The sequence below is a fragment of the Parasteatoda tepidariorum genome, chromosome 8 (genome assembly GCF_982258835.1).
Source record: "Parasteatoda tepidariorum strain Cologne lab strain chromosome 8, Ptep-v5.0, whole genome shotgun sequence".
In the NCBI taxonomy this organism is placed as follows: domain Eukaryota; kingdom Metazoa; phylum Arthropoda; class Arachnida; order Araneae; family Theridiidae; genus Parasteatoda; species Parasteatoda tepidariorum.
The window spans coordinates 11451369-11463927 of NC_141762.1; the positions used below are offsets into that span (position 1 = coordinate 11451369).

Genomic DNA, 12559 nt, shown 5'->3' on the forward strand with positions numbered 1-12559 from the left:
TTGAATGCAACCGAAAAGTATATGTTTTATTTGAAGCTAATGACACCTTGCAATATAACCGACGTTTTATCAAAATGAGGACAATTTTTCTTAATGTTCAAGTTCATTGATTAGTATGAATACTTCACAGATACAAATATACAGGTACATCTATTTTTCAGAATCTTGTGAGATATTTTTTAGATTTTATTCTTGTGGTTTTAGCAACCTTTGAAGCACACCTTTCCTTCCATCGAGTAAAACATAGTCACCTGAAAATTAAACATAAATTATATTTTAATGCAATTCAAACGTGTTTTTTAACTTAATTCGCCATATATTTTATTATCGCATTTAATTGCACTAAAATACCTTTCAAAGGAATTTATTCGAATAAATTAATTTACTATGATGTGAGAAAATACCACTAATATAACGAACCTCCCTGCACAACGAGAAAATAATTGCTGGAAAACTGGAAATGGTGTTAAGAGTCTTAGTTTAGAAAGTTCGAATCTGAGCATCTCATAAAGTTTGTTCTCTTCACCGGGAAGAATTGAATCCGACATTTTGAATTCATTCCGAAAAAAAGGAATTTAAATATTACTATCCAGTTCACCGAGGTGAGCTTAGTCAGTTATCTTGAATTCACTCACGAAAAAAAATTTAAACATTACTCTCCAAAAAAATATTGTATTATTTTCTATATATTTCTTTTTTTTTGTTGCCAAATCAAATGAAACTAAAAGAATTTCAACTAGAAATTTTAATGTACTAAAGTTGTCATATGCTGAAAATCGATTATTACGCTATATGTAAAATAATGCTTCATACATTTTAAACCGTTAACGAAATTCAGTTAAAACTTTGTGGTCAGATACAGATTATGCTGTTATTATTTTTTTCAGCTTGCTCACTCATGTTCGTATTTCGGTGAAAAAGTCCCAGCGCAACATTTTTCAGTGTATACAGACCGATATCCCTTGTGATATTGATAATTTTTCCTTTCTGATTCTCGTGTGAATTTATTATTGGGATACATTTATTGTTACCGAGTTAATTTAAGAAAAAGTGTGTTCTGTTTTTATTTGTCCCATTTTCAAATTTTGCTTGCTCTTAACAGCTTGTCTTAGTAAGAAACGATACAAAAACACTGCTTGTTAGAAATAGCTTCTGAATCAGATTTAGAAGATCTAGATGTTTATCAGTTTGAGCCTGGTGAGTCAAGTGTTTTAACAGATGCGAAAAACATTGATGAACAGAACTTAAAGACTGTTAAGTCATTCTGTGTCTGCAGAATATTGTTTTTGAAAATAATATCGAAGACGATGAAGTGAAAAATCAAGTCCTAGAATCAAATGCAAATGAAAAACGAAAAAGTAAAAAGGCCAATTATAAAATCGAATGGAAAAGGGGAATTTATTGAGCCAGCAAAATTGAAAAAGTAGGAAACAATTTTGCAAAATTGTCATGAATGCAGGATGCATTTTAAAAGCTATTCCTGTAAAAATTGTAGATTATGTCAATATATAATAATTTTATACTTTTAATAATTTAAATATTTATTAAATTAATTTACTATAATAATTTTAATAATTTTAAGAAATTTAAACTATAAATGTATTTCCCAAAATGATATTTTACATTTCCATGGACATCTAAATGAAAGTACAGGATATATGTACAGGATAGATATGTACAGTAAGATATGCACCGAAGATATGTACAGGAACAGTGCTACAATCATCTTGGCCACTGTCAGTAAAAAAGGCCCATCAAATGTTAATGTTTCAAAAATGGGTCATCTTTGAAAACACAATTAAGTTTTCACTCTTATTTTACTTCAGTGTCTTTAGATATATTTAGTAGGGAATTTATCAAAATTCAAATTATTATGTTTGTCGTTCTTCAATCAGGTCATTTAGACAGCTAAAATTATTACATAACCATTAATAAATCCATTAGTCCAAAATGTATCAAAACAACAAATAAAATTTAGTTTCAATATCAATTTCTGAATTGTAGATAAAGTTAAAACATAGAATGCGTGTTACATTATGTTATAATGACATAAACAATATGAATTAGTTCTTAGAGCAGCATTTATCTAATTTCTCTTTATGTATTTACCTGTTTTAAATTGCTTTGTGGCTCCTCGAAGTCCAACAACGCAAGGAAGGCCATATTCTCTACTCACAACAGCACCTGCAATCGAATATGAGATGCATATATATATATATATATATATATATATATATATATATATATATATATATATATATATATATATATATATATATATATATATATATATATATATATATATATATAAACTGCTGTTTGTAGAAAATGCAACACCATGAAAGAATCATCAGAATCAAATGAAATTTAATGCAGAAACGACTTGTACTGACACAAATAAATGATGAAATTTTCAAAACAAAAGAAACAAATTAAGCGTCCGAAATCAGTATTTGGTGCAGCCACCACGCGCTGCAATAAGTGCTGCTATACGACGTGGCATGGAGTCAAACAGATGTTGAATATCTGCTTGAGGAAGAGAATTCCATATCGCTTGTATGCGCAACCAAAGTTCGTCTTTGGAAACTGCAGGACGCGGATCACGAGTGAGACGCCGACCAACCATATCCCACACGTGCTCAATAGGCGACATATCCGGCGAATAAGCAGGCCAAGGAAGAAGTTGCATGCGTTGTGCTGAACAGAAGTCTCTAACAGTCCGCGCAACATGTGGGCGTGCATTATCCTGCTGAAAGATAGCTCCAGGGATGCCTTGAAGGAAAGGAACGACTTCGGGCTGTAGCACTTCACGGACGTATCTGTTGCTATTGAGATTACCCTCAATTCGTATCAAATTGGATCGTCCATGATACGAAATCGCACCCCAGACCATAACTCCGGGTGTTCGACCACTATGTCGTTCAATAATACACTCAGGAAGGCAGCGTTGACCGGCATAACGTCTAACACGAACACGGCCATCATGGGTCCACAAATTGAAGCGTGATTCATCTGAAAAGACAACTTGGTGCCAATCAGCTCGCCAGTCTCTGTGCTCAAGAGCCCACTGCCGACGCAGCCGTCGATGATCCGCCGTGAGGGGAATCCTGTATAATGGCACCCTTGCACGCAATCCACGGCGCAGCAGACGACGACGAATTGACGAAGCCGACAATTGTACACCTGTAGCAGTAGACCAATGTGCTGCCAGCTGCCTGGAGGAAGCTGTGCGATCATTCACCGCCATGCGGAGCAGGTGTCGATCATCGCGCTCTGACGTCACCTTCTGTCGTCCAGTGCCTGTTTTTCGAGTTGTTCGGTGCTCGTCGGTCCACTGCTTCCAAACTCGCATCACTGTGGAACTGTTCCGCTGCATACGAGCTGCTATTGCGCGATAGGAAAATCCTCCTTCTCGAAGGCCGATTATCCTCCCTCGTTCAAACTCCGTAAGTTGCTTGAATTTCTTATTCTTCCGTCGTGGAGGCATACTCAGGTCTCACTAAACGTTTGCCACTAACAAATAATCATAGACTATTTTCAACGTCCCGCTACAGCACTTTATTTATACGCTTTCAGCATCAATTCAGAGGGCGCTGCGCGCGCCACGCACGCGCGATGGCTCTGAAACTTTATTAATTTGCATAATATCCTATAATTGACATTTGCTGCGAATTTCATTTGATTCTGATGATTCCTTCATGGTGTTGCATTTTCTACAAACAGCAGTTTATATATATATATATATATATAGAGGAGAAGGTGTAAAAATGGGCACTGGTGTAAATTTGGGCACCCCTCCCTAGTAGCTATGGGAGGTACTGAAGACTGGCGGCAAGGACTGTATATGGCGCCAGTTGCTAATATAAGATTGTACAGAGCAGTTGAAACCATTTTTTCAAGTAGTGTGGATGCAGCGTGAGTTATTGTGCAAATTGGTGTTTATTCTGGACTGCAAACTTTTGAGAGATATGTGAAATCGTTTTCTTTCCATGTACCATGTTCAGTTAAAAATAATTTGACAGTGATATCCGGAAAGCGGAGATCTTAAGCTATTTTTTGAAGCACAACTTTAGTCACGCACGCTTTTAGGTTACTTGTGATAGTGGCCATCCTTCTTAGGTGGGGTTGGTGTAAATATGGGCCCCCATTTAAAGGGTGCCCATAATTACACCAACTTTTTTTAGTGGAGTTTAGCACATCAGGCTCCAGTTATGCCAATTGATAAGGCAGCTGAAATACCTCAATGTTCCCCGGGAACTTCAAGTGCAATTTCTCCGTTCGACATATCTCCTGTTCCCAACATTAAGAAGATAACCACTACTCGTGGACGCAAAGCAGCAAGGTCCAGCCTCATCACCGGATTACCATACAAGGATCAGCTGACCAAGACGCTTGACAAGTGCTCTCAAGAAGACGTTTTTGAGTTTTCCCGGAGTAAGAGACCGGCCAGAGGGCAGGGTGGGAAGACGAAAGGCCTTCAAAAAAAGAAAATTCGGCCCACGCAACGATACGATTCATCATCGGACTCATCAGACTCGATGACCCTCCTCTTATCTACAGCGATGATGATACGAATCTGATAAATGTCAACGGTGGGGATAAACCAGACTCAAGCGATGCAACTTGCAGTTTTTGTGATGGAAAGTTCTCTGAAGACACTCGAGGAGAGGTGTGGGTAAGATGCGTTATGTGCCAAATGTGGGCACTGTGCCGGGGGTGAAAGAGCCAGTTATGTTTGCGATTTCTGTAAATAATTTTTTTTCCTGTAATAAATAAATTCTCTACCATTTTGTATTGTTTTATCCTGTTTTTAAACTATTTTTGGTGACTTTTTTGAAGAGGGCCCATATTTACACCTCATTTTTTCTGGTGCTTTTTTAAAAGATTTTTGAAAATCATCGTTTTTGAAATGAAATAATTGATGTTAATCATTGTTTTGCCTTCTCGCATTTAGGAAACTTGTTATAGTTGTTAATGAAAGATAAAAATCTAGAAATTTTCAAATTGAAAGTAACTTTATCCAAAAAACAAAAGAGGGTGCCCATATTTACACCTTTTCCTCTATATATTTACATATATAGTATATGACTTGGCTCTTATATTATCTTATAATATAAAGATTACATGTTATGAAAAATATATTACGTGATTGTTGTAATAATAATAATAACGACAATAAAAAAATAATAATCAAATTTTACACAAAAAAAGAATTCTAGAATTTTATAAAAATTGAAATGGGTCAGTCTTATAAATTTAAAAAGATTCGACTCTTACAAGAATAATAATTAACAAAATGTATTTTCATGTAGTTATTTGTATTATTTGATTCTTATAGAAGTAGAAATAATCTTTTCTTATATAATTTAACATTTTAATGAAATGTTTTTTTGGTTTTTAACACATGCTTACCAATGCAGTGTAGCTAGACGGACAACACTACTTCAACAAAGAATACAGACAACTAGAAATGTAAAAATTATTGTTTTTATGCTTTTAGCCACCTTTATTATTTAACCTTTTCGGAACGAGAAAGTTATAAATGCATTCGTACGGAATCAGAATGAAAATAGTAAAAAATTAAAAGCGGTTGTTAAGTTTGGGCATGGCCAATTTGACAGACAAATTTTTGGTTTTAATTTAGTCTAACACATCTAATCCTTGTTTGTTAAAAGTGCAACTATGCAATTTTTAATTCGAACAAAGTAGTGGTGAATTAAATAAAGCGAACCATACCCCTCCCACAAATAAACTGCTATATAAATAGTTTGGCTACCTGTTTTATGTTTTTTACCCGGAATATCGACACCCTGAGAATGCATATATGACTCACCTCTCTCGAAAAGGTTGAGCAACAAAGAGCTAAAGTATGTCACTTCATTTAGACTGGTATAAGATAGCAGAATCTAATTAGTATCTGAATTACTTGAGAAACATTTTCCGTTGAAATTCGCTGTTCCGGAAAGTGTTAAACGCACATTCGAGATTATATCGAAAATAGTTCGGAAATTATATTCAATCAAAACATTCAGTTAAATTATGAATATAAAATTATTATAAATTATTATTATTATTTGATTAACCATTTTACCATGTGAGATGAGTCCTCCAAGTTCGGTGACAACACCAGATATAATTGGAAAATACGGACTCCATCCAATATCGGTACTGTAGGCTATTAAGATTTCTCCCGGCTAAAAATATAATTAATATAATTATTGAAGCTATTTTCTCATGAACGGTGTTTTGGATAAAAAAAAATTGTATTTGTAAGGAAAATATCCATAAAAATTTAAACATATTATGAATAAGCTGATTCAGAGAGAAACTTTTAACTTTTAGTGATGAATATGAAGCACATGATAAAGAATAGTTATTTTTGAAAATCTTAATATTTTAAATATATTGTATTGATAATTTAAATATATGAAATATTGATATTTTGAAGTCTTAAAAGCATTTGTCTTAAGAACTATTATATCTGAAAAACTTAAAATCATCCATTTTTCAACGAACACACATTTTTTTTATTATTTATTAATAATAATCTTTTTCTGGAATAGTTGTACACTTTTAATAAAGGTAAGAAATGTATATTTTTAAAATATCAAAACACAAAAAAAGCATATTGCTGATTAAAAAAGAAACTTTAAAAAAATAGATTACTTAAACAAGTTTAAAGTTTAATGTCAGAAACACATATTTCTCATGTATCACTTAACATACTGGGATAAAACTTTTGTCAATAAAACTGTATATATATATATATATATATATATATATATATATATATATATATATATATATATATATATATATATATATATATATATATATATATATATATATATATATATATATATATATATATATATATATATATATATATATATATACGTAAGTACAAATCCTGAATACCGATTACGCATTTTTGCAATCCTTAACCCTTTTTCTGGTTTGAAGTGCAACAAGTTAAAATGTTCATATTTGTTTCACTTGGATATTTTTGAAATTCTGGTTTAAAATAGCCAGATAATTGAATTTTGCAAGTTCCTTTAATTTACAAGGATTCAATGAGTAAAAAAGTTCTCGAGTATTTGTCTAAATTTTATCGTGACAAAAGTATCTAAGATTCTAACCTTCACATGAGCAGCCTCATCTAGTGATACAGCAACTCTAGCATATCCTTTAACAACACCCTGGCTCACAGGAATGCCTGAAAAAGAAATTAACATTAATTAATTAATGTTTTACAGCATCAACTATTGTTGATTTTTTCAAGACACAAAGAATTCAATGGATAAGAAAATACGTTTGACAAAATTAGGTTTGGATTATATGGAAGGTTCAAAAAGCTATTCTCAAAAACATCTTTTTGTGTTAATTATATTTCTTAATGAATGAAAACTTAAAGAAAGGTTTTTATCCAACATAGTTTACAGACTAAAGAAACATACTCCCCCGTCTCAAATTAGTTGCCATATTTGCAGATTTTTGTACTGATTATTATTGATACGGAGGAATTTCTACTTTTGTTTGAATCTTTTTAAAAGAACTCAAAGTGTTATGCTATGAATCAAAAAACATTTACCCACAAAGCTCCTATTTTATTCCAGTCAAAATCTACCTAAATCTGTATTTTATTAAATCAGTATATCTGAAATCCAGGATTCGTACCCTCTTAAACCACGCCCCATTTTGTGAGGACATTTCCAACGGCAATCGCATAAAACTAACTTCTTGCAAAATGAATCGTGATGACTTCACCTATTTGAAATATGGCTACAAATTTGGGATGAAGGCAGTAGTTTTCAAACAAATAGTGCAAATTATCATATTAAAAGTAGTATATGGGGGGGGCTAGAGGACACTTTTGCCCTTCCCTATATACTACTATTGATTTCCTATTTTTATATTAAAAAAAATTAAAATAGGCCTATATTTTACATTTTTTATGAAATATTTAACAAAATCAGCATATTTAAAAATTCTTATTTTTATATTAATAATTTTTATTTTATTAAAACCTTATTGAAAATATCGTTTTTTATTTTACATGTAATTCATAATCGTAATATTTATTTTTACCTTTAAAATCAAAAATATATTTTCCACTATTAATTTTTCTTATAGCTTTATCAGATAATTCACCATGACATTTCGAGAGATAAAAATCTTTCTCATCATTGTCTACTTCTAATCTAGCTATAATAGAGTCACCGTATTTTGTATTTATTTTTCTCAATGATATTAAATTATATTTACCTATCTCGAGTTCATTTAATTTGTATGTTTCAGGAAATCGTTTGAGGTCATTAAATTCTTCCATTTATTTAGAAACATTTTTTGTAATATAATTTCTGTAATACATACACTTGTATAACGAACATTTTACTACCTATAAATGGAAAGTATTGAAAAAGAGAGAAATAAAAAGTTGTTAGAGCAATTAAAAAATGATCTAAGATTAGTTAAACTACAATCAGAAATTAGGAAAAATAATGAAATAAAATTAGAAGAAGATATAGGAATACAAAAATCATTGGCCGATTTCCACGAACCTGTACTTCATCAAATGGAAAAACTAGAAACTTCTAGACAACAAAACTTGCTAGGTATAAAAGATGCTGTTGATAATTTATCTTTCACTATGAATGAGACCTATAGATCTTTACCTCAGATAGAGAATCAGTCAGAGGAAGATTATACTGAAGATGTAGGAAGTATGTTTTTAAAAATAGATATAGACAAAAATTTAGATAAAGAATTATTAGAAGAATTAGAATTTGAATTACCTTCAATAATGTGGAATAAAACTGATGAAGATATTGAAGAAGTTATTAAAAGGGCAAAAGCAAAAAGAGATCAATTTAAAAGAGAAAAAGGAAATGAAACCAAAAATAGAAATTTAACAAACAACAAAGATGAGTATCAGAAAAGGATTGATAATGCTGATTATAAAATGAATATGATGAAAAGATATTTAGAAGCTTTATCAGCTATTAAACAAGGTAGACATTACACAGGAAAAGGTTTAGAAGATAAACTGAATATCTTAGTTGATTTGACAGATAAAATTTGTAAAGGTTCTAAAAGTAAAAAATTGTATAATAAAACTGTAGATTTGTTGGATTTACTTTTAAGAGAGGGAACTATGACAAACGATCAGGTAAAGGAATACTATGGAAAATTTCTTAGTATATAAATGAGTAATTATATTGTAAAAAAAGTATACTTGAGCGACAGTCAGATTTCTAAATTGAAATCAGCTTATAAAAATGGTGAAGAACTTAGTTTACAAATAGATAAAAGTAAAACACCCAATTTTGATTTACATTTAACAGCTACACAAATTAACCAAATTGATAAAGGTAAAAGAATTAAAATATCAAAGACTCAACTGAAAAAGAATGGAGGGTTTTTACCATTTTTAGTACCTTTACTTTCTACTTTAGCATTAGGAGCAGCTAGTGGAGCAGCTGGTTGGGGTACTAAAAAAGTATTGGACAAAATTTCTGGATCAGGTAAAAAAAAAAAAACTTGTGGAAAGGGAGTCTATCAGCCATGGGAATATCCAACAAAATGATTGAAAACAATATGAAAAATGAAAAAGGATTTAGAGGTATATTTACTATAGATATGTTACCTAAAAAGATAAGAAAATTTGAAAACGGAATTATAAATTTAGATGTATCTACAGGTCCTGGAACTCATTGGGTTTGTTATTATAATGATCCAAAATATAATTTTGTTGAATATTTTGATCCTTTTGGAGAATATAAATATAACAATAGAATAATAAAAAATGATTTTCTTCCTCAAAACATACTAAGTTATTTAAATACTTCTGGAAAAGAAATTAGATATAACGATAGTTTTTTACAAAGTCCGAGTTCTGTAAGATGTGGTTTCTATTGTATGAAATATATAACTGAAAGAAATAAAAATAAATCACCTATTGAAGTTTTATATTCATTTACTCAAGAACCTAGTAATTTAAATGAAAAAATTGTTCTTTATAAATGAAGTATATTATATTAGATTCGAAAAACGTAGATAAATCTGAAGATTTCACCATTGAGTATTCGAGACCTTTTCATTTTACAGAGATAGCTCTTCAGTCTTTTTCAATGTATATTTCATGGAATAATATTACGGAGAAAAACAATAAATTTTCATATTTTGATGGAGTCAAATGGACAGATTTCATTATTCCTCATGGTCATTACAATATAAGAGGTTTGAATCGTTATATGGTAAAATATTTTGGAAATGATTCACCTATATTATTTGGAATAATAGAAGAAAGACAAAGGTTTAGTATTAAACTCGAGAAGAATTATAAAATTGATTTATCTAAAAGTGAATTGTACAAAATTTTAGGATTCGAACCCAAAATATATGAAGAGGAAGAGCAAGAAGGTAAATTTATTGCTGATATAGCTAATGGTAATGATAATATTTATATTCACTGTGATATAGTGGATGGTGCTTATATAAATCAGTTTCAATCTCAAGTTATTTATTCTTTTACATCATCAAATCCTCCTGGAAGTTTATATGCTAAAGAATTTGATAAACTAATATTTTTTCCGGTTAAATCTGATTCTATTAATCGAATTAGAATGAGAATTACAAATCATAGAGGTGAACTAATTGATTTAAATAAACAAGAAGTACAGTACAAATTTATTGCTAAATAAATGAATAAACAAAGATTGTACAGAAAGAGTAAAAAAATACAAGGAAGAGGCTTCTTTTCAGACTTTATAAGTCCTATTGTAGAAGAAGATCTTGTAAGAGAAAAATTGAATGAAATATTTTCTAAAAATAAAAAACATGGTACTGGATTGAAATTTTTTATTCCTAAATAAATGGATAAAATTTACGATTTGAAAGACACTAGTTATTATTATAATAACGACATTGAAAGTTTTGAATATAGAGAATTAAAAAGTGAAAATAGAAATAATATTCATGAAAATGCTACATATAATTTCTTTATCAATGATACAAATGCTAATATTTTATATTCTGCGGGATATCTGCAACAAGAATTAAAAATTGTAAAAGGAGATGGAGGTGTAATAAGTAATGAAAATGTTACTCTAGTGAATGGAGGAGGTCTCATAAATTCAAACAGGTTGATTATAGGAAATACTGAAGTTGAATCCACTATAAATTATAAAGCCATTATGAATCAAGTATTAGGGATGATACACTTCACCCCTGATTATTCAACATCGGAAGCTACTAACATGTTCTTTTATGTAGATACAACTGATTCTGTAGATAGAAACAATTTCAAATATAATGGAAATCTGATAGATACTACCAAAATAACTGATTTTTTTAAAAACCTTAAACTAAATGAAAGTTTTAATGAAGGATTTTCAAAAAGATGTAAATTTACTAAAAATAGTCAAACAGTAAAAATATGGATTCCTTTAAAGTATATATTTGATTTCTTTAACGAATATAAAAAAGTAATGACAGGTTTCCAAGTTAAAATAGAAATTCAGAGAAATGATAGTAAAAATATGTTGTATACAGATATTCAAAATCCAGATTTTAAGGTTCTTGTTGAAGATTTATCACTTTGGTTACCTTATGTTAGATTTAAAAATTCCGCATCTGTAAAATTCAATGAATTAAAATTATCAAATACTCCTATAGAAATAAATTGGGATCATTATAACATTATCAAATCAAATGTATTTTATAAAAATTCCAGTGGGTCTTATTCTATTCCTGCTACATCTGATGAAGTTTTGAGTTTATATGTCATTCCTCAATATGATGAAAGAAATGAAAACATGAATCAAAATAATATGATGTTTGATCACTTGGATATGATAGAATGTTGGTTAATGATTAATAACATTAAAGTTCCCACTGTAAGTTATATGATGGACTTTAATAAAAATGATTATAATCGATTATATTATGCTCTTTTAGAATCAGGAATGAATAATATAAATTCTGAAACTGGTTGTATGATAAACTATTCAAATTTCAGTAAGTATCCTATAATTTGTTTCAACTTGGCAAACCATGAAAATTATACGAACTTGAGTAATTTAATGATTGAATTCAATTGGAGATTGAGAAATAATACTACTAAAAATTATGTTTTTTACTTTATTTTGAAAGAAAGAAACAAATGCTCCTTGAATATGTCAACTCAGGATATAAAAATGATTAAAACTCTGAAAACATAAAGGATTTTTTCTATTTTAATAAATGGCTGCTTATTATCCACTTTACGACGATGAAATAAAAGAAGGACCTTTAGGACCACCAGGTGTAGGATTTAAATTAACGAATGATGGTAATTATGATATGGAAAGTAAACTATTAAAAAATGTTTTACATCCTCAGGAAGATAATGATTCTTCAACTAAAAAATATGTAGATGATTTAAAAAATAAGTGTTTGATTCGTAATAACGGTTATTTTAATGCTAAAAATAAATGTATTAGAAATATAGCTACTCCTCTAGAAGACAATGATGCTTCAACTAAAAAATATGTCGATGGCAAAAGTTTAATACATGATG

At 30.1% G+C, this 12559-nt stretch overlaps 1 protein-coding gene across 3 annotated transcripts in view; it reads right to left on the bottom strand.

Annotated features, from left to right (window-relative positions):
- LOC122273530 (uncharacterized) overlaps positions 1 to 12559 on the bottom strand; it is a 96006-nt gene continuing 83447 nt past the window's right edge. For all 3 annotated transcript variants that reach the window (XM_087149832.1, XM_087149834.1, XM_087149833.1), the window contains exons 37-40: positions 7140 to 7216; positions 6092 to 6194; positions 2110 to 2184; positions 1 to 251 (exon numbers count right to left, since the gene is read on the bottom strand). In XM_087149832.1, the coding sequence (XP_087005958.1) occupies positions 187 to 251; positions 2110 to 2184; positions 6092 to 6194; positions 7140 to 7216 (320 nt within the window). In that variant the 3' untranslated portion in view covers positions 1 to 186. The remainder of the gene's footprint in view (positions 252 to 2109; positions 2185 to 6091; positions 6195 to 7139; positions 7217 to 12559) is intronic.